Source organism: Aquarana catesbeiana, linkage group LG11 (genome assembly GCF_042186555.1).
Source record: "Aquarana catesbeiana isolate 2022-GZ linkage group LG11, ASM4218655v1, whole genome shotgun sequence".
In the NCBI taxonomy this organism is placed as follows: Eukaryota; Metazoa; Chordata; class Amphibia; order Anura; family Ranidae; genus Aquarana; species Aquarana catesbeiana.
The window spans coordinates 240,858,300-240,882,601 of NC_133334.1; the positions used below are offsets into that span (position 1 = coordinate 240,858,300).

At 43.3% G+C, this 24,302-nt stretch overlaps 1 protein-coding gene across 2 annotated transcripts in view; it reads right to left on the reverse strand.

Annotated features, from left to right (window-relative positions):
* WWOX (WW domain containing oxidoreductase) overlaps window positions 1-24,302 on the reverse strand; it is a 1,355,656-nt gene that overhangs the window by 1,304,172 nt on the left and 27,182 nt on the right. For both annotated transcript variants that reach the window (XM_073605546.1, XM_073605549.1), the window contains exon 5: window positions 22,625-22,803. In XM_073605546.1, coding sequence (XP_073461647.1) covers window positions 22,625-22,803 — 179 coding nt within the window. The remainder of the gene's footprint in view (window positions 1-22,624; window positions 22,804-24,302) is intronic.

Here is a 24,302-nt window from a genome sequence, read left to right on the forward strand (position 1 = left end):
TTGGCTGCTAGTGGGGCGTTTTTACCCTCGCTAGCGACCGAGAAAGGGTTAAAACTGCCCACAATGCGCAGCAACAGCGGCGTTTTGCCGGCGGTATCCCAGCGCTGCCCCATTGTTTTCAATGGGGATTAGCAGCGGAGGAGCGGTAAACACACCGCTCCAAAGAAGCTGCTGTCAGGACTTTTCCTTATGTCTTGCCAGCACACCGCTCCAGTGTGAAAGCCCTCAGGCTTTCACACTGGAAACAATGGAGCAGCTGTTTGAGGGTGGATTGCAGGCGCTATTTTTAACGCTATAGCGCCTGCAAAACGCCCTTGGTGTGAAAGGGGTCTTAGCAGTCAGTTAGCATCCAATTATCATACGATCTGCCGGATGGATGGCGAACATATCCCCATCCGTATGTTTTTACCGGATTTTATCAGGTCGGGTGTCAGCAGACACATGTCTGCTGACATCCGCCACCCCATAGAGAGCAATGGGCGGTTCGATCGGGTCCTCTCGAAAAACGGGCAGACGGGCCTGATTGGTCCGCTGGTGTGAAAGCGATCTTACATACATTTTTTTTTTTCCGTTTTCTCCTACAGCACCCTGTCAGCTTTTAAGAGAAAAGAAAAGTGACTTGGCCCATGGTCAGTAGTTGCATGAAAAATGGGAGTTTGGGATTTCAAAAACCAAAACCCTGGGTTCTTCAGAAGACAACCCAAAATTTGTAAAAGGCACATTGCTGTAAAATGTAGCTCCGGCTTCAGTATTCCAAATATCACTACAGGTACACTTCAAGCCAAGTAAAAATCAATCAATGTAGTGCTAAAGCCATCCAAACACTGTACACGAAAGTCCACGTAATTTACTTGTCCTGGAACTTTAGGTTGTGCATTTCAGCCAAATCAAATAGATACTTGAAAAGTGCTTTTGGGTGGGATTGCATGAAGGGTGGTATTTAGAAGCTGGGAACACAGTGGCCCACATTTTCACAGACTTGAACTCAGGGCCACTTAGAAAAAGAAATGTTGACCAGTGGGGACAAGGGGACAGCCAGGTGCAGAAGATGCAAAGATGATAATTAAAGGCACTCAATTGGCTTATAGTTCAAGTGAGTTCCAAATGTAAAATTTTTAGGTTTGCTCTGCCTTTTCGATGTATTAATTTATGCAATATGACACAAAAATAATTAACAAAAAAATATATATAAATAATATATATATTTATATTATGTGTGTAAGTTACATACGTGTGTATCAGTAAATATAATAAGTAAGTCCACTTAAAACATCAGGGTTAACATTCTTGTACAGAAGCCTGTCTACACATCTGTAAAAAGAAAAAGCTAGAATTTTGCAGTTGTATTCTGTCAATTCCAAAGAGCAACAGTGCCCTCTAATGTCCATCGCTTAACATTACATCATTTTACATTTTAAATGGTAAAATGGTGAGGAGGCAAAATTATAATCAAATATGAAATTCTATATCCCAATGCATTACCTGCATCATTGCCCATCTCACTGTCTATGCACTGCAAACGCTTCAGTACTTAAATAGGAACTATGATTTAATTAAAAAGCAGAATACTGTTTTAAAATGAGTTGCTGCCAAAGTTACCAAAAAATAGGCTAAAATTTGACCTGGGATCGCAGACCAAAAGCTATGTCTGTTGGACCATTGCCACCTTTTCGCTTTTACGCTTAAAGAACTCTGCAAAGTATAATTTTTATCAAAACAAATCACAATTATATAAACCTAATGCAATGAAAGACTTATAGTATATACAGCCCCTTAACAGCTGTAATAATATTTGAAGAATTAAAAAACAATTAAAAATATAAAAGAAGTGTGTGGCTCCTCAGAAAATCATAGCTGTCACTACTGTTGGGAGGGGGGGCATAGACACATGGCCCCCAAAGTCTCCAAATGATTTTAAAGTAGAGTGGACACAATAGCAAGGGAAGCTTTTGCTATCACTTCTGCTAAAACTTAGCCCATGGGTGCTCAACCTGTGGCTGTCCATCTGTTGTGGAACTACAAGTTCCATCATGCCTCTGCCTTTGGGAGTCGTGCTTGTAACTGTCAGCGGCTTGCAATGCCTCATGGGACTTGTAGTTCCCCAACAGCTGGAGGGCCACAGGATAAGCACCCAGGGCTTAGCCCAATCTGAACACTAAAAGACAAGTATATAATGGTTTTAGATATGTGTTACATTCATTTTGAGTTTATACATTTCAAACAGATGTCTTTAAAACTTATATAAAAATGTTTGTATTAGAAATAAAAACTTTGAATGACATTGGATTCACAGAGTACTGTGGGTCTTATAAAGGGAGAGGACGGTAGAAGCTGTTTACTTTCAGGTTCTCTTACCAAGATTGCAACTTTGTACGGAGTCCTCAAAAAAGCAGACAAGGCAGGATGAGAGAGAGGATAATGCAAACTTACTTTTTTTATTTATTTTTTTATTTGAAGTGTTACACTTCATTCAAGTTTCTGCATAACAGCATGGTGCGGTGAAATGCGGTGCCGTCCAGTGTGCTGATGAAAAACGGAGACATGTCACGTTTTTTTTTTTGCACATCACACCAACATTGTGTTGTAAACAGAGCACATGGAAAAAGAATGTTTTCTATGTGCCCCTTGCAGTGATGCAGATCACTGTACATAGTGTGAATAGGCCTTATCTCGTTCAATGCTTTTCAGCTGGAGCTATAGAGCTCTGTAAACAGAAGGCCTTTTTTTAACAAAGTAGTAAAAGAGAGTCATATGAAATGGAGCCACGAGCTGTTGGCTGGATATGAGACAGAAACATTCATTCAATATTTCAAATAACTGCCCAACTCTCAGAAGTACATGCCCCCTTCCCGGCTACCAGGACTGAGAAGAAAGCTTCAAGCCACCTCGTTGGAGCTCACGCAGGACCATAGACTCCTTCTCTAGCCCCATGTTACAGCACTGAGGCAAGCACCAGGTACCTATCACTTTCTCATGACTGAGCTCATCCATATCAGGTGGCTGAACTCATTCAGGTCTCAAAACTGAGTAGTGCAAGAGCAAAGAAAAGTGAGTCCCCCCTGAAAACTGCTTTATTACCCATCGGTAATAAATCAACATTTCAGCTGACTTTTCCACTTCCTTATATTCTTATTATAAATATATATATATATATATATATATACAGCCACACAGCATCTCACAAAAGTGAGTACACCCCTCACATTTGTAAATATTACCTGTATATCTTTTCATGTGACAACACTAAAGAAATTACACTTTGCTACACACAGCGTTTAATGTCTAAATCACTGGCAACAAAAGTGAGTACACCCCTAAGTGAAAATGTCCAAACTGGGCCCAAAGTTTCAATATTTTTTTCCAGAATTATCTTAACCCTCTTGGGCATGGAGTTCACCAGATCTTCACAGGTTGCCACTGGAGTTCTCTTCCACTCCTCCATGATGACATCACGGAGCTGGTGGGTGTTAGAGACCTTGCGCTCCTCCACCTTCCGTTTGAGGATGCCCCACAGATGCTCAATGGGGTTTAAGTCTGGAGACATGCTTGGCCAGTCCATCACCTTTACCCTCAGCTTCTTTAGCAAGGCAGTGGTAATCTTGGAGGTGTGTTTGGGGTCGTTATCATGTTGGAATACTGCCCTGCGGCCCAGTCTCCGAAGGGAGGGGATCATGCTCTGCTTCAGTATGTCACAGTACATGTTGGCATTCATGGTTCCCTCAATGAACTGTAGCTCCCCAGTGCCGGCAGCACTCATGCAACCCCAGACCATGACACTCCCACCACCATGCTTGACTGTAGGCAAGATACACTTGTCTTTGTACTCCTCACCTGGTTGCCGCCACACACGCTTGACACCAAATAAGTTTATCTTGGTCTCATCAGACCACAGGACATGGTTCCAGTAATCCATGTCCTTAGTCTGCTTGTCTTCAGCAAACTGTTTGCGGGCTTTCCTGTGCATCATCTTTAAAAGAGGCTTCCTTCTGGGATGACAGCCATGCAGACCCATTTGAAATCGCAAAAAGCGTTTATTGATTGGTTTGCGCAAAAGTTTTAGTGCCTACAAAATAGGGGATAGTTTTATGGCATTTTTATTAATAATTTTTATGGCGGACAGATCAGACACTTTTGGTGCTATTTTGCGACCATTCACATTTATACAGCGATCAGTGCGATTAAAAATGCACTGATTACTGTGTAAATGTGACTGGCAGTGAAGGGGTTAACCACTTGTGGACGCTGCAGGGGTTAAATGTGTCCTAGGGATGTGTTCTAACTGTGGGAGGTATGGGCTACGTGTGTCACGACACTGATTACCGCTCCCGATCACAGGGAGCGGTGATCAGTGTCCTGTTACTAGGCAGAATGGGGAATGTTTGTTTACATTAGCATTTCCCCATTCTACCTCTCCATGAGATGATCGCAGGTATCCCCGCGGACATCGAGTCCGCGGGACCCGTGATCGCACTCACGGAGCTCGTGGTGGGCAGGCGCGCGCCCACATTGCGGCGTCTTAAAGGGCAACGTACAGGTACGTTAATATGCCTGTACGTGCCATTCTGCCGACATATATTGGCGTGAGCCGGTCGGCAAGGGGTTAAAAACTTAAAATTTGGCAGCTACAAATACTGTAGCTACTGACTTTTAATAAAAAGATGCTGATTAGCTCAAGGATCCAGCTCTGTCTTCACCCGGGTTGGTTCTTTGCCGGTCTTCAGGTCCCCGTTGCCACGTTAACTGTGGGAAGCTGGCTGTGACTTCCTGCAGATTCACAGCCGACACTCCACTGTGCATACACGAGCCGTGCTGTGCTATCTGAATGGTCCCGCAGCTTCCTTGGACCTGTGACATGTTTCAGGAGGTTGCGGGTTGGGGGGGGAGGACGAACTTCCGCTCCAATCGCCTAGCTGATCAGAGCAGAGGGGGGGTGAGTACTTGTCAAAACTAGGTGCCCGCTTCCCAAAAAAAAAGTTTAAAATAAGGAGAGAGGAGGATAAGCAATACTTTTTAGATTACCGTAAGTTTCCCTTTAAGTAACAAACGAATTCAAGCCCACCTCTGGCTAAAAGCTTTTAAGCATGTTATTTGTAAATAAAAGCTGACCGTTGTAACCCCCCTGTCGGTGTACAATGCATGTCTTAACCTCCACTGCCCTCTTTGCACCTTCATTAAAGTTGCTTTCTCTTATCTGTAGATGTCAATATCATAATTACATGTAAAGATCTTAAGCCAACCATAGCTGGATCGAAATTCAGCCAGTGCAGCAGGGACCAGACGAAATTTGATCCATCTATGGGCAGGCTGGTTGTACAGAAATTGATCACTGCTCATTGTATTCTGACAGCAGAGAACTCTCACCATTGTCAGAATACAATAGCTCTGCGGAAGAGATTATCCCATTTAACCCACGTGTGTTGATGTAGGAGCCAAATAATTTTTTTTAAAATGCATCATCTATGGTCTGCCTTAGATGGAGAAGGGGCTTTTTTATGCATTCTTTATTTAAATGTAGCGATATGGACTGTTATCAGAAAGCTTCGTACCTTCCAGTGTTCTAAACATTGTTTGTCCCCATGATTATTCGTGCAGCCAGTGACCTCATAACTGTGTGCCCGGCGGAGAGAGTTATGGGGCATGTAGTCCTCTTTGAATCTGCTGCTATGCATCCATGTACTATAAGACTACGAATCCCAGGGACCCTTGCAGTGGCCTGAAGGTTGCTGGGAGAGACGATAAAAGGAGCTTAGAAGTTTGCGCATGCTCTTTTCCTCCTGGGCCTGACACAAGATGGACATCTCTGTGTGACAAAGAGAGAGAAGTCACGACCTACTACGCGGAATGCTACTTCCCCCCCGAGGCCTGTGGGGTCTAGTCCTGCTACCCGCTGTCGGAAATCCTGTCACTAGCATCATTTAAAGCGTCTACGAATCGGTGCGGACCTCACTACAGAAGGCTGAGACAGAGGATCCGTTGCCTGAGTGTTGCCGTCCGTATTCCTGTCTAGAAGACTGCATATCGGTTTGGGTTGTTGGTGAGAGAGCAAGCTGCTCAATCTTTATATTTTCACTACCACCATTACAGAACACAGTGCACACACATCTCTACCCAAGAACACTTAACTGCATTGCTGGAACACTATACTCAGATGCCTTAGGCCTTCACCACTTGGAATCTATTGCTTTCATCTGCAACCAAACGGATTACAGTTAACATGCTCCAACTAGCTAGTGAAGAACAGACCTGCCACGTGAAACTTTACCGCCATTACTCATAGGAAGCCTATATATAAATAAACAACACTAGCGGGAGATTAGCTCTTCCATTAAAATAGAATAGGCTGTCTAGATTACATCCAAGTAAGGCCACTTGTGTAGATACCTGGAACATCCACTAGGGGGTGACTTTGGATGCGAATATAGTGCCTCCTTGTGTACATAGCATTAGTTGACACTGTTATCGCAGCTCAGCAGATTTATTCCTCTCTTTGTAAAATAACCCTTTTTCTATTTGGTTCAAGTAAAACATTTTAGAACCTTATACCACTGAATTTCTTGATTCTTGCTCTATAGTATTAACAGGATGTCTGAACTCAGAGTGTTGGAAGGTTCACTTGGTCATGGCCATGCAGATGAGCAGGTAATTCTTTAGAGAATACATACAGGAATAGCATGTCCAATAATTAAAACAAGTAGATACCGTAAGAAGATTCACATAAGAAATTACACAGCCCAGATTCTATGCAATAGGGTTGATTTACTAATAGTAGAGAGTGCAAAATCTTTTGCAGCTGAGCATGGCAATCAGCTCCTAACTTTTGACAAAAAAAAACTGGAAGCTGATTGGTTTCTATGGAGAGCTGCACCCGATTTTTCAATCTCCAGTTTTAGTAAATCAATCCCAATGCAACATAAAAAGAATCGTTTTGTGGACAAAATTCTCGTTTTTGATCCCTTCAAACCTAGATACCATCCTTTCTAGCAGAACATTTTCTCTTCCCTTGCATCCCCCCTTAACATCTGTCCCTTCTCCCTTCTTTTCGCTTCAAACCTTCCCTATACTAGCATCTTCCTTAATTACTGTATATGAGAAAATATTATATTGGAAAAGGTGTTTTGATGCAATATTATTTAAGGGGTTCTGCAGATTCTACTAAAAAATTGAACAAACAATAGGCAGCTAAGATACTGCCAATCTATACATTACATAAGTAAAGCTAAGTAAAGAGTAGCCCCTTGCTCCAATTCACTGCCTGTAAGTGGCTGGCATGGTGTTTGCATTGTGATCGTTTCTAGACAGGCACAATAAGCGTGTCCCAAGTTAAGCATGCACTCCTAATGGGTGACAGGCATTGAGTAGGGTCTCTCTCTATGTGGTGAATATTGTTCAGCCTGATACAGACCCCAATTCCCATAATTCCTTCAGAAGTATGTGCCCACTCCAAGCTTACTCCTGGTCTTCCTGTAGAGAAATGCCCAGAATGCAAATACTGTGTCATCTCAGCCAGTGGGACCAGGGTGTAATGCCATAATCAGGTACTCATTTATCATTTAAAGGTAGCACCCTCTAGTGTGCTAGTAGTGAAGTACAGGAAAATGTATTTGACTTATGGCAAGTGTAAGTCTGGAATCTGGGTCACAATTTAGTGCAGGTCCAGCTGGATGACTCTTAAAGGCAGGTCTCTGGTGCCTCCCCCTGATTCTAGAAGTTTGGAGAAACTTATAGAAGTTAGTGGGCAGAGGCCAGGAGGCTTGATCTGCATACTTAGGGGAACCTAGCCAATCTCCAGGCGTATTGGCAGGGTGGCCAGACCAGCCCTTAAATATAGATGAGTCAGACTAGCAGGGGAGTCGGTGGAAGATGGAGTGCTGAGGAGGCTGTTGTGGCCTAGGAGGGGTCGCTAGATCTAAGGGAGACCCCAGCTCCAGGCTGGGCTCAGGGTGGCTCAAGAGTATCCATTTCAGCAGTGCGATTTGATTTGGAATCTTGACTGAGAAAAATGGGAGCAAGAAGGACAGTGTGAGTACATCAGCACACCCAGAGATTTTCAAGGGGAGAGGCTTCCACAATTACCAAACTTTCTAAAGGACAGCGTTGTGCTTAACCCTTTATCCTTGCCCTGGGAGATCTTCAGAGCAGCCAGGAGGGCTGGTAGTGCCTGCAAGCAAGTGTAGCTGGGAGCAGTTCTACCTTAGGAGAGGATACACTCCTGCATGCAGTTTGCCTTATCTTTTTGTGCTATTTCCAACTCTGTAATGGACTTTTGATATTATTCTACTAAGGACTGTGTGAGGAAAGGAAGAAAGCAGTTCAGGATCTTTTTGTACAGAAGAGGAACGTTGTCCCCTTTTTGTTGATCTTTGCTTCAAGTTGGGCATCCCATAAATCCCTTCACCCCATCCAAGTTGTTACCCCTAATAAAACATCAAAAATGAAGTTAAGGGCTTGACTTCTTGTGTCTGGATAAAAGCAGAAAATGCATGTTGCCTGGCTGTGCAGAAGTAGGGGAGCCAGTCACCAACAGCCCTTGTGGGGGTAGAGGTTCTTTTGATGGCTCACCACTTCTAGCTTGCCTACCAAAGTAAAAAAGGCTGTGTAAAGCCTTGTACACACGATGAGAATATCAGACAAATGATCATCTGTTTCTTTTTTGCATGCTAGTCTCCATATAGAAAATTAAGAGGTTACTAAAGTTACGAAAATTCTCCTATGATAGAATGCAACTTCGGAAGTGATGAGATGTGTTGTATTGTATTTGTATTGTATTTTCAGATGAAAATTGTGGTAATTAAAACGAAAATCATACAATCTGGTGTCGTATGAGTAAAATGTTTGCTTTTGGCCATTTAAATAATTTTGGATGAACTAACGTGATTGGCTCTTGAAAGCTGATAATCGTACGATCGCGTCAAAAAAGCGGTATTTTTGTCTGATTTCCTGATCGTGTGTACTAGGCTTAAAACCTGTGTCAGAGTTTACACATACTGTAGCTAATGACCCCCATCACCACTAACATGACATTGCTCAGGCCTGATGAACACTGCATTGAGGAAAGGAGGCAAAATTGGTATATACCTCCCCATACCCATAAGTGTTGGGCATATCCAAGGGCTCCGACATGCGATGAGAACAGTGGAAGAGTGGAGGGCAATTATCAGCAGGAGGCGTTGGGTGTCTAATCAAGAGAACCTTTAACATTCTAATATTAAAAATTACACTGAAGCTGTATACCTACCACCCTTACATGACTTCTTGCCCCCTAATGTGCCATGCTTTCAAGCAAACATGCGGACATCCTTCTTTCTTCTACAATTCAGTCCTCAGTGCCTAAGAGACCTGAAACTAGATCCTAGCTATGTCATGGGGAGATATGTTTAGATGTATGCAAATACCACCTTTTAAAAAGTCATTATTTTTCCATGAAATCTGGGGAAGGGGAGGGAGGCGGAATGGAGCCCCTGCAGCGGTAACTAAGGGAAACGTACAGGCACTGTAAAGATAAGCTGTGATGCCAAAACATGGCTTCTCTGCAAATACTAGAGTAGTTTGCTTTTTAACAGCAAGTGACAGGTATTCTTTAACTTCTAACATATACTGCCAATTGATGCTAACAGCCAAGAAATGGGCGCAGTATGTGATTTCACGGAACACTTACTCTCGGATCACACTGATGTGGCGTGGGATTCGCACTGATTCCTGTGCCTTTCCTGCACCCCATCACAATCGCACTCCGTTAATGCAAACTGCTGCGGGTGTCAGTAATAACAACACCCCAAAAAAAGGTTGCAAAAGGCAGTGCTAAATCGGATAGCATGGGTGTGAAGCTCCATGCTATCTGATTCTAGTGTGGCCAAAAAAAAGTGCATGCACCTTTTTCATGCGGGTGCCGTGCGATTTGAGCCATGCAAAATGAATGGGCTCAAACTGCACTGCAAGGAATCACAAGGATTTGAACAGGAATGCGGTGTGATTCATGCCCGTATCACGTGTGGTTTCCCGCACCACATCAGTGCAAACCAGCACTGAGACTTTGTATAAGTCGACAGCAAATAGAGAACGTTCCATTCGGGAATCCTATTTATTTTTAAATGACAGCAGCTGAATTGCCATGGTCACAATAGACTCAATTTACGAAACAATGTTGTTCAAGGTATTTGCCTAAATGTTTATTAATTTCAGCCATGTGACTGTTATTCTCCACTCTCATTGGCTGTCTTTGCTGAATATAATTGACAGTATTGAAAATAACGGTTGTTCTAGCTTAGTGAATTGAGTATATAAAATCTTCAGAAGCACGTAGGAATTTGCAGTCCCTACAATGTATACAAGTTGGAAATGACTCTTTTAAACAAAAAATTTCCATCATAGTAAGGTCAGCAGCAAGCAGCAAATGAAGGAGATAAAGTTACACTTTTAAACTATGAAGATCTGCAGTTAAAAGTACACACTAATAAGGTATAGGACATAAACATTAAAACAGACTATAAGGGCTGAATGTCTATCTTTTACCCTAACAAGCATCCTCTGCACCTGGCTGCCCTCTAGCTATTTCCCTACAGAATCCGATCCCCTGGGGTAACGTAATTTCTGGTATAAACACTTTCCATGGCAACCTCATTCCACTACTTCAGTCAACTGACTGTCACACAGCTGGCAATGTAAACTAAGCATATGATGAAAAAAAAAAAAGCATAAGCAGAACCTACTTGCAGTGAAAACTGCACGTCAACACTTTGAGGGGATCCAGAGATATAGTCATTAGAAAATATATAAGAAAAGACATGACCCTGCCCTTCCTTGGACAATCAAGCCCCATCTCCACCAATATGGTAGGCTGGGATTGGGAGCTGGTAGGACCAAGCTTAAGCCCGATTCACACTGATGCGATGCGGGAAATGCACAGGAATCTCTGCGTTTCCTGCACCGCATAGCAATCTCACTGTGTTCATGCGATCTGCTGCGGGTGTTCATTAATAGTTACGACAGCCCAAACGCAGCTGGCAAAACACAATGCGTTTGTCTGAACCGGATCACATGGGTGTGAACACCTATGGGATTCGGTTCCAGTGTGAACCAAAAAAAGCTCCCTTAACCTTTTTCGTGTGGATGCTGTACAATTTGAGCCATTCAAAAAGAATGGGCTAAAACTGCACAGCACAGAATCTCATGTGATTTGCACAGGAATGCGGTGCGATTCATGTTCAAATCACATGTGGATGGGACAGTGTGAACCAGGGCTAAAGGGTAACTCCATTTTCATGGGACAAAAATAAGCTCTAACGAGCAGGGCCCTCTGATTCCTCCTGTATTAAATTGTATTGTAACTATACTGTCTGCCCTCATGTTGTAAAGCGCTGCACAAATTGTTGGCGCTATATGAATCCTGTATACTAATAATAAATTAGCAAATAAATAACAAATCTAGCATATACAATTGTGGCACAAGTAATATTGTAATTGAATATTAAAGATTACCTTTCCTTTTCAATCTGCAGCTCTGCAATTTTCAGCAAAATGCAATGCATACAGTGCCTTGAAAAAGTATTCATACCCCTTGAAATTTTCCACATTTTCTCATATTACAACCAATACCATAAATGTATTTTATTAGGATTTTACATGATAGACCAACACAAAGTGGCACACAATTGTGAAGTGGAAGGAAAATGATAAATGGTTTTCAATTTTTTTTTACAAATAAACATGTGAAAAGTGTGGCGTACATTTGTATCCAGCCCCCGAGTCAATACTTTGTAGAACAACCTTTCTCTGCAATTACAGCTGCAAGTCTTTTTGGGGATGTCTCTACCAGCTTTGCACATCTAGAGAGTGACATTTTTGCCCATTCTTCTTTGCAAAATATCTCAAGCTCTGTCAGATTGGATGAAGAGCGTCTGTGAACAGCAATTTTCAAGTCTTGCCACAGATTCTTAATTGGTCCGGACTTTGACTGGGCCATCCTAACACATGAATATGCTTTGATCGAAACCAATTCATTGTACCTCTGGCTGTATGTTTAGGGTCATTGTCCTGCTGGAAGGTGAACCTCCGCCCCAGTCTCAAGTCTTTTGCAGACTCAAACAGGTTTTCTTCCAAGATTGCCCTATATTTGGCTCCATCCATCTTCCCATCAACTCTGACCAGCTTCCCTGTCCCTACAGAAGGAACGCATCCCCACAACATGATGCTGCCACCACCATGTTTCACAGTGGGGGTGGTGTGTTCAGGGTGATGTGCAGGGCTAGTTTTCCACAACACATAGCATTTTGCTTTTGCAAACGGGACTTCTTATGGCTTTTTTTCAACAATGGCTTTCTTCTTGCCAATCTTCCATAAAGACCAGATTTGTGGAGTGCACGAGTAATAGTTGTCCTGTGGACAGATTCTCCCACCTGAGCTGTGGATCTCTGCAGCGCCTCCAAAGTTACCATGGGCCTCTAGGCTGCTTCTCTGATTAATGTTCTCCTTGCCCGGCCTGTCAGTTTAGGTGGACAGTCATGTCTTGGTAGGTTTGCAGTTGTGCCATACTCTTTCCATTTTCAGATGATGGATTGAACAGTGCTCCGTGAGTTATTCAAAGCTTGGGATATTTTTATAACCCAACCCTGCTCTCTACAACTTTATCTCTGAATTCCCTTGTGTGTTCCTTGGCCTTCGTGATGCTGCTTGTTCACTAAGGTTCTCTAACAAACCTCTGAGGGCTTCACAGAACAGCTGTATTTATATTAAGATTAAATTACACACAGGTGGACTCTATTTACTAATTAGGTGACTTCTGAAGGCAATTGGTTCCACTAGATTTTAGTTAGGGGTATCAGAGTAAAGGGGGCTGAATACAAATACAAGCCACACTTTTCAGATATTTATTTGTAAAAGGATTTGAAAACCATTTATCATTTTCCTTCCACTTCACAATTATGTGCCACTTTGTGTTGGTCTATCAAATAAAATCCCAATAAAATTAATTTATGTTTTTTGGTTGTAACATGACAAAATGTGGAAAATTTCAAGGGGTATGAATACTTTTTCAAGGCATTGTATTGGTAACCTGGAGGAGTTCTGTACACAGAATGTGTGCAGAACACACCCCAGATATGTAATTTCCTGCTTGTGTGATTGGCTCACTGATTTTCCCAGAAGTCTGTCCTAAGATACAAATTAGATTGAGAGAATCCCCTGCAACAAAAATGTAAATTTTGGTGAGATACTCCCAAAAGGAAATCATTTTTCTCCTTAGAGCCCTGCAGGTGCAGCAGCTGATCAATAATTATAAAATCAATCCCACACAGATTGACACTGACAAACAAACAGCTATTTCTATAGAATGACAAAAGGTAGGAATCTGCAGTTTGTTAAAAATCCTGCAATGTATATAGATCATCCAGAGGGGAATGTTTTTTTTTCTCAACAAAAGTGAAGTTACTCTTTAAGTCTGGGGTCACGCTACTGAGATGCGGGAACCGGCGCAATTCCAGTGCCGGTACCCACATCGCAACTCCCCCGCAGGCAGTTCACACTGCCCTCTGCGAACCGCTGCAGGTGTCAATACAAAATTAATGACACCCCCAGATCGGTTCACAGATCGCAGTGCGAACTGTGAATTCAGACAGGAATCGGATTCCATGGGTGTGAACACTCAAACGATCCGATTCCAGTGCAGGGAAAAAAACTTTTTTTGTACAAATCTAATGAGAGTTCAGCCATACAACTGTATGGCTTAATTCGCATTGCACAGACATCGCATTTGATCTGCACCAGCAATGCAATGCAAATCACATGCAATGTCTGTGTTCGCATATGTCTGAACTCAGGCTAAAGCTGAACTTTAGGCAAATATACAAAAGACACAAATAAATGCAGCTTTGTAATCATTATATGTTTTAAATGCAAGCATTGTGAGCACCAAAATTAGTTTTAATATCAGCCCGTACAGCAGGGCTGGATTATAACAGGAAGAAGCAGCACAAGAAGCCATTAAGTTCTTGTGTGAACAAGGAGCATGCTAATAGTATAAAGCAGAATGACAGATACATAAGCTTATCGATGTGCTGATTCTTATTTAACTGCTCAGTCACAGCTTGTCCATCAAACTGAGGGCATCTAGCAGTAACCAATGTATTCTGCCTACTGGGAAGTGCCCCCTGCTTGCAGAATACAATAGTGCTGCGGGAGGCATTCCCCCCAACACTGAATGTGTTGATGGGGAAATCAAGCTATTTTCATCTGTGGTGGAAGGAAAGAAAAATCGAGTAATCTATGGCCTGCCTTAGCAAAAGACATGGTTCTCATTGTACATCAAAAGTGGCATGGAATATATGCATAACGCTAATATGGAAAAGAATGATACCAAGTACATTGAGCAGACGGATGATAGTAACTAGCTAGTTGGTTAATGGAAGTATAGTGTAAATTCCAAGCAGCAGTACAGGGAATACGAGGAAGAAGAAAGCGAACAAAGGATCCTGGTAGAGTGGGGTATATCAGGTATCATTCTTCATGAAGTAAGAAAGGACTGAGAGATTTCCCTTTCCTTGATATCATAGACAAAACACTGAGAAGTGAGAAGAAACCTCTTCAAAGTGAGGGAAATGCCATCTTTGACAGTTGCCACAGGAACAAGTACCTATCTCGTACCTGGTGAAGACTGGAATGTTGCTGAGGCCTCTCTTGCACCTCTTGCCCAACACTCGACTCCACTTGAAGGTGGAGACAGAGAGTGTTAAGGGCAAGCAGTTGCACAAGTGCTGTAGCAGTTGGCTGGTGATGTCAACTCCGTAGGTGGGTAGAGCTGGTAGTTGCAGTCCTCGGAACAAGATGCAGGAGCAACTTGGCACCAGAGCAGAAGACGGAAGCTGGAGACGGGCAGCAGTCAGCAATAACTGGGGCAAAGAGGGACCGAATCATCAGGCAAAGCAAGTCCAGAAGGCAGGCCAAAGTCAGTAACAGCCAGGCAAAGTGGTACAGAATCAGCAGCCAGGGCAAGTCCAGTAGACAGGCTAAGGTGAGAGTAGTCATTTAAACAGGGTTAAAGCAGGAGCAGAAGCGAAGTCCAAAGGCAAGCCTTTGGAACGTTGCTGAGGCCTCTCTTGCACCTCTTGTCCAACACTCTTGGTGGAGACAGCGAGTGTAAGGGCAAGGAGTTGCACGACTGCTGTAGTAGCTGGCTAGTGATGCCCACTCCGTAGGTGGGTAGAGCTGGTAGTCGCAGTCCTCAGAACAAAATGCAGGAGCAGCTTGGCACCAGAGCAGGCGACGGAAGCAGGACCAGGAGACGGGCAGCAGTCAGCAATAACCAGGGCAATGAGGGACCGAATCATCAAGCAAAGCAAGTCCAGAAGGAAGGCCAAGGTCTGAAACAGCCAGGCAAAGTGGTACAGAATCAGCAGGCAGGGCAAGACCACTAAACAGGCCGAGGTCAGGAGTAGTCAGGTAAACAGAGTTGAGACAGGAGCAGAAGCAAAGTCCAAAGGTAAGCTGGGTTGTGCACAGGTAAACTGGTACAGCAGATCTGGTCTCAGGAATATAGGAACAAGCTGAAGACCACCCAGCAACTGCTTATAGTTATAAATCAATTTAAATAGGCTACTGGGCACCAAATGCACATGACAAACTGGCACAGTATATCTAATATTGTCCCTTCATTCGGAAAGATTTGCATGTGTGCAATGCACATGCGCATGAGCACAAGTCTGCACTGGTTTTCTGGTACTAGGAATCTGGTTTACCTTACCCCTAGTAAAAGATTTCCCTTCTATTCCTGGCCTGGAGACAACTCTATAGTTTTGCAGTGACAATGGTCACCAGGACTAATATGGAGAGTAAATGGCTCTATTAGGAATGCAGGCAGAGAAAAAAAAGTAAAAAGTAAAAGTAAAAAAAAAAAAAAATGGTTCTAATTACTAACCACTCTATCAAAAAAAAAAAAGTTGGCTTTAGATATATTTAACGTTTTCAATCAAGTCAAGATTTGTATATAATTCTAGCTACCTATAGCTCTGGATCCTGTTACGGTTTTGACAGGCTAAAGGTACCTTCTGCTAATGTGTTTTTTCAAGACGTGCTCAGTTTAAGTCGCCCACTTGTCTGAATGCTTCATATTAACAAAGTCCACTCATCTAATTTATCATTAACAATTTTGCATAGATTGTTTAGCTTCAGGAGGCAATTGAGCCTTCCAAGGGTTAATGTGAACAGTAAACCCTTTCCTTGAGCCGGAGAGCCCCTGACATAACTGATCTCAGGATTTCACTTTGGCAGAGTGGACGCCAACACTATGCCAAGAATCAAAAGCTTTTTGGAAAGCAGAACGTAGCAGACTTGCAAAGAAGAGCAGTATTAAGTGTGTCTTTGGCAGTGATTAACAAGGACTCTAGTGGCTTGGCATCACGTAGACTGAGTAACAGACAAATTCCAGCACCTGTTAGAAGCTTGGTGGAAAGGAGATGTCTCTCTTTATTCAGGGAAAAGATCCTCAGCTAATGTTATTTTTCTCTAAATGCTCCCTCCTCTCTGTGTATTTTTTTAAATTCATCTTGTCCATCAAGTTGTCAGCTGTCTTTACAGGAATGCTAATATTCCATAGAAAAACACACGCAAGCCTTGCGAGGGTTGTGACCACTACTTTCCGAGAACATATGTTCCTGTGCATCGCACTCACCGCAAGACGTCAAGACTATACAGCAATTCATCAAAGTGTGGTTGTGTTTAAAGGCTCATCAGCTGAAACCAGAAATCCCGTACAAATAAAGACATATTTCAATTAAAGAATAAAGGGAGACGATAAATATTATTTGTATGTGCGGTGGCTGGAACCTGGTGCTCAATGTTGGGCACAGCTCCACAGAGAGCATTTAACCACATGTACCTGCAGAAGCAACGTTTCACTTCAAAAAGGCCCAGTAATGCAACTGCACACTGGGTGAAGATGAAGTTAAGACTAATCGAAAACACTCATTGATTGGCTATTATTCTCAAAAGGGATTACAAGGCAAGATTTCGGGGCACGTTGCTGTCTACCTCCAAGTCGCCAGAGCCTAAAGGATCGCCTTGCTTACTTCTTTACTCAGTCTGGATAGTGATTAGGTATTTGTTGGTTTGGAATGACAATGAGCTCAATTCACTAAGAGTATACCGCGTGATTATTTGCGGTAAAATAACTCATGTGGCTATCGCGCCGTGGATTCAAAAAACGACCTTTAGACCCATTGAGTTCTCTCCAATGAACTTTCTCGTTCATGAAACCCCTACCCCTGCTAAATTATTTTTAAAAAAGTGTTACCCCACACCTATAAAATGCAGCCAAATCCTTGATCCCTAGATTCTGGAAACAAATAATGTGCCTTTCGCTAGTAGACTCAAAAAAGGGGGTAGATGCAATTATGGAAGCTGAGCAATGGATATATATGGTCAAAGACCAACAGGATAACTTTGAAGATTTTTGGTTAGGGTGGATGTATTATTCCTCGGAGATTCCCACAAGTGAGAACATCCCTCGTTCCACACTTTAGATATGTCGGTATTGTTAGACGACACCCTCTTATGCTGCGTACACACGACCGGACTTTACGGCATACTTGGTCCGGCAAACCGGAGTCCGTCGGACAATTCGATCGTGTGTGGGCTCCAGCTGACTTTTTTTTCCTCAAAAGTTTGACGGACCTAGAAATGAAACATGTTTCAAATCTTTCCGACGGACTCGAGTCCGGTCAAAAAGTCAGCTCGTCTGTATGCTAGTCCGACGGACAAAAATCGACGCTAGGGCAGCTATTGGCTACTGGCTATGAACTTCCTTATTTTAGTCCGGTCGTACGTCATCACGTACAAATCCGTCGGACTTTGGTTGATTGTGTGAAGGCAAGTCCGTTCATTTGGAAAGTCCGTCGTAAAGTACGCCGGACAAAGTCTGCCGTAAAGTCCGCTCGTGTGTACGCGGCATTAGTCGTACCCAGTGTTAGGTAGATAGAGTTGTTGCTCTTTCTCTACTTACCCTGCCTTACTTTAGCTCTTCTTTCCCCCTCCCTTTCTCCCCCCCCCCCACCCGCATAGATAATGTCCCATTTGGGGTGCGTCTGTACATCATGTGCACATTGTACATCCCAGGCATGTTCAGATACATCTACTCAGAATTATATATACACACTGCTCAGGTATTCTCCCCCTTTCTACTTACACTTGTGTTGACCATGGTGTGGGGATCGGTGGAGGACGTGGGTAACTTTAGATGACAATTTGTACCCGGGCTCTTGTTGCATAGAACATATGCAAATTGTTTATCGGATGTCATCTTCATGTATACTCTTTGTAATCATATCTGTATCTTATTTTTGCATTGTTTGCAATCTGTACCTTTTTGTTGAATATCAATAAAATTTGATTATAACAAGAAAATAACTCATGTGGTATTTAACTCAGGAACGGGCAATTCACAAAAAATGCACGTTAAAGCGGTTGTAAACCTCAGACATGAAATATGAACAAAGCTTTTGCCTCTATAGTGTGTACTTGTCTCAAGAGCACTAAGTGTCATTTCTGTCTGCTGCTTCCTTCAATTGATATCTGCATGACTCACTTCTGACAAGTTTTCCTGACACCAAAAGAAAATTGATAACAGGGGAGGGATCTCCAGGTGATTGACAGCCTCAGCTCTGTTCCTGTGTGCTGTGTGGAGGGGGTGCCCCTTTTCTCCAATCAGCTCTCAGAGCTCTTCTCACCGAGCTCTACAGAGTGTAACCTCAGCTCTCCACCGCCTTTTTTGTTAACTCTCAGGCAAGCTTTATAAGCCAGCACTTTGAATGGATGTAGAGAAGAGAAAACTGCAACTAGAGAGATACAACTTACATAGGAGGATTTGTTTAATCTCTGTGTATCACCTGAAGCCAGTCACTTCACTGGGTATAAATAAGGGTTTACAACCATTTTAAATACCACATACCACAGTTAATATTTTTTTATTTTACGGTATATAACATGCATTTTTGCACGTTATTTTTCCGCAGCCCAGCTGTAGCAGGAACTCAAACCCTTTGCAGTCTTATTCCTACCACTGCTTAATGTGACAGTTCAGCTCAGGGCTGCATGTTTTGAAACAGCCGCCACCCGCCTAACAACCACGACTCCTTCCGCCGAAAGCAGAATAAAAACAAAATAGCAAATTTTTTTTTAAAGGCATTTGCCCCCCCCCCCCCCCCACAGTCTATTCTAGGCCCATTGGGTCTGGATTTTGGTGGTAACCTCAAGCCAAAAAATGCCCCCCCCCCCCCCCCCAAATCTATACCAGACCCTTATCTGGGCCTGCAGCCCAGGAAAGGTTGGGGGGGAACGAGTTTGCACCCCCCCTCCTTTCTGAACCATACCAGGCCACATGCCCTCAACAAGGGGGGGTGCTGTGCCAGGGTGGGGGCTCCCTGGCAACGCACCTTGTCCCCATGTTGATGAGGACAAGAGCCTCTTCCCCACAATCCTGGCCCAGTGGTTGCGGGGTGCGGAAGTGATTTATCGGAGTCTGGAAGCCCCCTTTAATAAGGGGGCCCCAGATCCGGGCCCCCTGCATGTAAATAAGCATAGGGTACGTAATATACCTACTCATTTACCAAAAAAATTACAAGTGTAAATAAAAATACCACACAGTTTTGACAAGTCCTTTATTAGAAAAAAAAATCACGATGAACGCCTCCCACACAAACAAAAAGAAAAAACCCGCTGCCCCCTGACACAGCGGCTTCTGATTCCTGGCTCTGGCCATCTGACATGCCACTTCCCCCGCCACTTAAGTGGGTGAGATCAATGACATCACAAGGGGCAGGAGCACCTGGTGACATTATTGCCCATGCATGGACACATCCGCCCCCTTGTGACGTCATTGACTCTGCCTCCTTATTTATTAAACGGCTTGTAAGTTGGCAGGAGCCAATCACCGGGATCGGTCGTGTCAGGATTTTTCGTCTGTGCAGGCAGCATTCATCGTGATTGACAATGGATCCACAACGGGGACATGTTGTTTTATTTTTTTATATTTACACACTTTTTTTTTTGGTGAATGAGCAGGGGACAAGGTGCTTTGCCAGACACTTTTTGGGGTTTTTTTTTTGGTGTGAGGCCTCTAAAATCTATACCAGACCCTTATTCAAGCATGCAGCCCAGCAGGGTGCTTTCTCCTTAATGACCAGCTAGTCATTGAATACATTCCTTAAATAGTGCGTGGCTAGACCAATACTTATTTAACAAATGTATTGGGTTTACTTTTTTTGTGAATTGACTTTAAGTCCTCATAAGTCCAATAAATGTATTTTGGCCATTGAAATGAATTAATGCTCAAGCACTAGCATTTAGGCACGTTTACCAGCTTTTAGTAGCATTAAGCATTTTTTCTGCCCAAACTCTTCTGCTCCTGGACGCATTGGCAGTGGGTTTTTTCCTGCCTTTAAAAGCTGCTAAATGGGCACATAGGCTAACATGGAGGGGGGTTTAGAGGGAGGGGGGTTTAGAGGCAGGGGAAAAAAAACAAAAAACAAAACACCAGACGCCCCTAAAAGCAGCTGTAAAAGCAGGGCAGTTTTTTCCACTAGGCACGCTGGGCAGTTGCCCAGGGGCCCCACTTGCCTGGAGGGCCCCATCCAGGGCCGATCCTCAGCACTGCAATCTGCTGCTTAAGTTGACTGACTGCACTGGTTGCTCACTTGCTAGAATCGCTGGCCGCCCGGCGTCTAGCTAGCAACCAGTGACGTCAGTCAGAGGCCGCGGCCACCCCAACTTTCATAGCGCCCCATGGCCATCCCTAGCGGCCATCCCTCCGCCCACCTCTGCCATGTTTTTCAGACAGCGTGGAGAGGGAGCAGAGTGGAAAGACGGCCCTGATTGATAGCTGGTGCTGCCTTGCTGCTGTGAGTGACACACTGTACTACACCAGGCCGGCGGCCTCAAGTAAGTCTAACACTGTCTACTTAAGTAAGTTCAAGTTGTGCATCAAACACAGCCACTGTCTGTGCCCCTCAAAAGCTGCCACTGTGCCCATCAAACACAGCCACTGTGCCCATCAAAGCTGCCACTGTGCCCATCAAACACAGCCACTGTGCCCATCAAACAGCCACTGTGCCCATCAAAGCTGCCACTGTGCCCATCAAACAGCCACTGTGCCCATGAAACACAGCCACTGTGCCCATCAAAGCTGCCACTGTGCATATCAAACGCAGACACTGTGCCCATCAAACGCTGCCACTGTGCCCATCAAAGCAGCCACTGTGCCCATCAAAGCTGCCACTGTGCCCATCAAACGAAGCCACTGTGCCCATCAAACGCTGCCACTGTGCCCATCAAACGCTGCCACTGTGCCCATCAAAAGTTATATTGTCCAAACATTGTGTTAATGTTTAAACACTGATTTTGTTGGAAGTACCAATAAATATAGCCTTATTGATAATTTGCATTTTTATTCTCGTGCGTGATTGTGTAGACAGGGCCCCAGTGCACTGTATTGCCCGGGGCCTATAATGCTCTTAAGATGGCCCTGGGTAAAAGCGTCCAGTGAGGCATGAGGCCTTACCCAGGTTTTGTATACCCCTAGCTCAATGTACACGAATTTACATGCGTTTAGAATCGTACACAATAAAATTACTGACCATGGACGCAGATCATTCCTTTTTAATTTTACCACCCTTATTCATCGCAATTTTGCTGATGTGAATGCAGGTCAGACTCATAAAAACCATACAATATACAGGCCTGAAGGAAGTATTTTTTACCCTAAGGGTCGGTTCACACTGGGACGACTTGGGATCCGACTTGTACGCCCTCAAGTCGCCCCAAGTTGCCCCAGAAAGAGATTCACATTTAAGTGAATGGGAGCGTCTAAATAGACACTACTGAAGTCGCTCCGACTTCAGAGCGTACTCCCTGTACTACTTGGATCCGACTTGGTAGGTGACCTGTACCATAGAAATCAATGGAAGTCGCCTCCAAGTCGGATCTCTCTCTCAAAGTCAAGCGACTTTGCAGGGAAAACCCCTCCCTCCCAGAGAGCTGATTGTCCTGTGATTGGCCACAGCCGAAGTCGCCTGTCCTGGAGGCGACTTGAAGTCGCGTTGTAATTTGCTGAAGTCGCGCTGAAGTCGCGCCGAAGTCGCGTTGAAGCCGCGTTGAAGTCGCCGTGCAAAGTCGCGTTAAAGTCGTGTTGCCCCTGTGTGAATCGAGCCTTAGACATGCTAGCTGCATGTTTACCAATACAGAATGGAACTGTCTTATTTGGAAATGCTTGGCTAAGTTTAGCTTGGTGTAAAATTTAAATGATCATTTAGTATTCTTTTATGTTAGAGCCGCTGTGAAATGGGCTTTGTTGCATTGCATATGACTGGCAGTTACAATCAGTTTAAGGTGACTCTAATGACCCTTCTATTCAGTGTACATGCACTTCCAGTAAAATGTAAAAAAAAAGAAAAAAAATGGACCAGGAGGACACAATAAAGTTCAGAATAATGATAAGGGGAAAAGAAAGGCAATTAATTATTACCAGGAAAGAAAAGAGAGCACAGCAAATATGTACAAAAAGAAAATGTGTTATTACTCGACCTTACACTTTAAATAGAATGAATGTTTTTCTTGATATTTTATCTAATAAAATGATGGCTCTTACCAATACCACTGTTGGCTCCGGTAACAATGATGACTTTTGCTGAGAGATCACAGCCCTGCAGAGTGTCCATAGCAGTGGTGTTCCCATCATACTTCTGCCTTGTGTTCATCTTCCCAGGCTGATCTTCTACAGTGAAGGCAAGTCTTGGATCCAGGTAAGTAGTCCTTTTATTTAAGTGGCTGCAGGAATGAAAAATCATATGAGAGTCCTGATATATTTATTTCCACTATCTCTCAATCAATAGGTTTTCTACCTTAAATAGTCACTTATTCAATTCTAATTTAGCCACTTGCCTACCGGGCACTTTCAAGCATTCAGCGCAGTCGCACTTTTAATGACAATTGCAAGGTCCAGCAACAATGTACCCAAACTACATTTTTATCATTTTTTTTGAGACAGATAGAGCTTTCTTTTGGGGGTATTTAGTCACCACTGTGTTTTTTATTTTTTACTAAACAAACTAAAAAATACCAAAAGTTTTGACAAAAAAAAGTTTTTCTTAGTTTCTGTTATAAAACTTTGTAAATACCCTGTTTCCCCGAAAATAAGACCTAGCGTGATTGTCAGTGATGGATGCAATATAAGCCCTACCCCCCAAATAAGCCCTACCCTGTTTCCCCGAAAATAAGCCCTACCCTGAAAATAAGACCTACAAGGGCTTTAACTAGGGCTTATTTGGGGGGTAGGTCTTATATTGCAGCCATCACTGACAATCATGCTAGGTCTTATTTTCGGGGAAACAGGGTAAGTATTTTTTCTCCTTCACTGATGTGTGCTGATGAGGCTGCACTGATGGGAACTGATAGGCAGCACTGATGGGCACTGATAGGCGGCATTGATAGGGAGGCACTGATGGGCACAGATGAGGAGGCACTGATAGGCGGCATCTGTCAGTGGAGATGTCCCCTGTGTGGATTTGTCAGTTTTCGGCTCTCCACTCCTCACGTCTTAAAATCATGTTTAGATTGTGATCAGCTGTGATTGGACACAGCTAATCAGGTGATAAAGAGCCGCCCTGATTGGCTCTTTACCCCAATCTGTGATCAGCTGCGTCCAAATTCATCATTCGGCTATAGTGCGGTCGCTGAGGGTTTTTTTTTTTTCCGTTTTGGACAAAGTGCAGAGGGATTAAAACGCTTGTTAGTTTTTATTGCTAACTGTTTCCCCATTAGGGAGATTCACTCTCTCTCTTTGTCCTGTTTACCATTATTATTAAAAGGGAAAGTAAGGCTCCATGCACACTAACGTTTTTTTAAGCCCCTTGCAGCTATTATTAACATTTTTTTTCTGCTCCTAGAAGCTAAATAGTGTTATCCTATGTGTCCATGCACACTACATTAGGCTATTTGCATTTTTTGAGCTCCAGCGTCTAGGAGCATTTTTTTTTTTGTCTTTGTAGAGTTTTATGGAGCATTTTTCCAGCAAAAAAAAAATTCTGATTGCTCCTAAACACTCCTAAATGCTTCTAAAATGCTACTAACAGCTTTTTATGAGCTCTTTCTTTTTTCTTCTTCATGTACTGCAAAAATTCTAATAAAATGCTACTGCTCCTAAAAGCTACTAAAATGCCAATAGAAGCTGGCACAAAAATGTTATTATCAACATTTTTCATCCAACGTTTTTCTAGCTGTTTCTGAGCCTAAAAGAAAATCAGAAATTGGGTTGTCCCCAGAAAAGT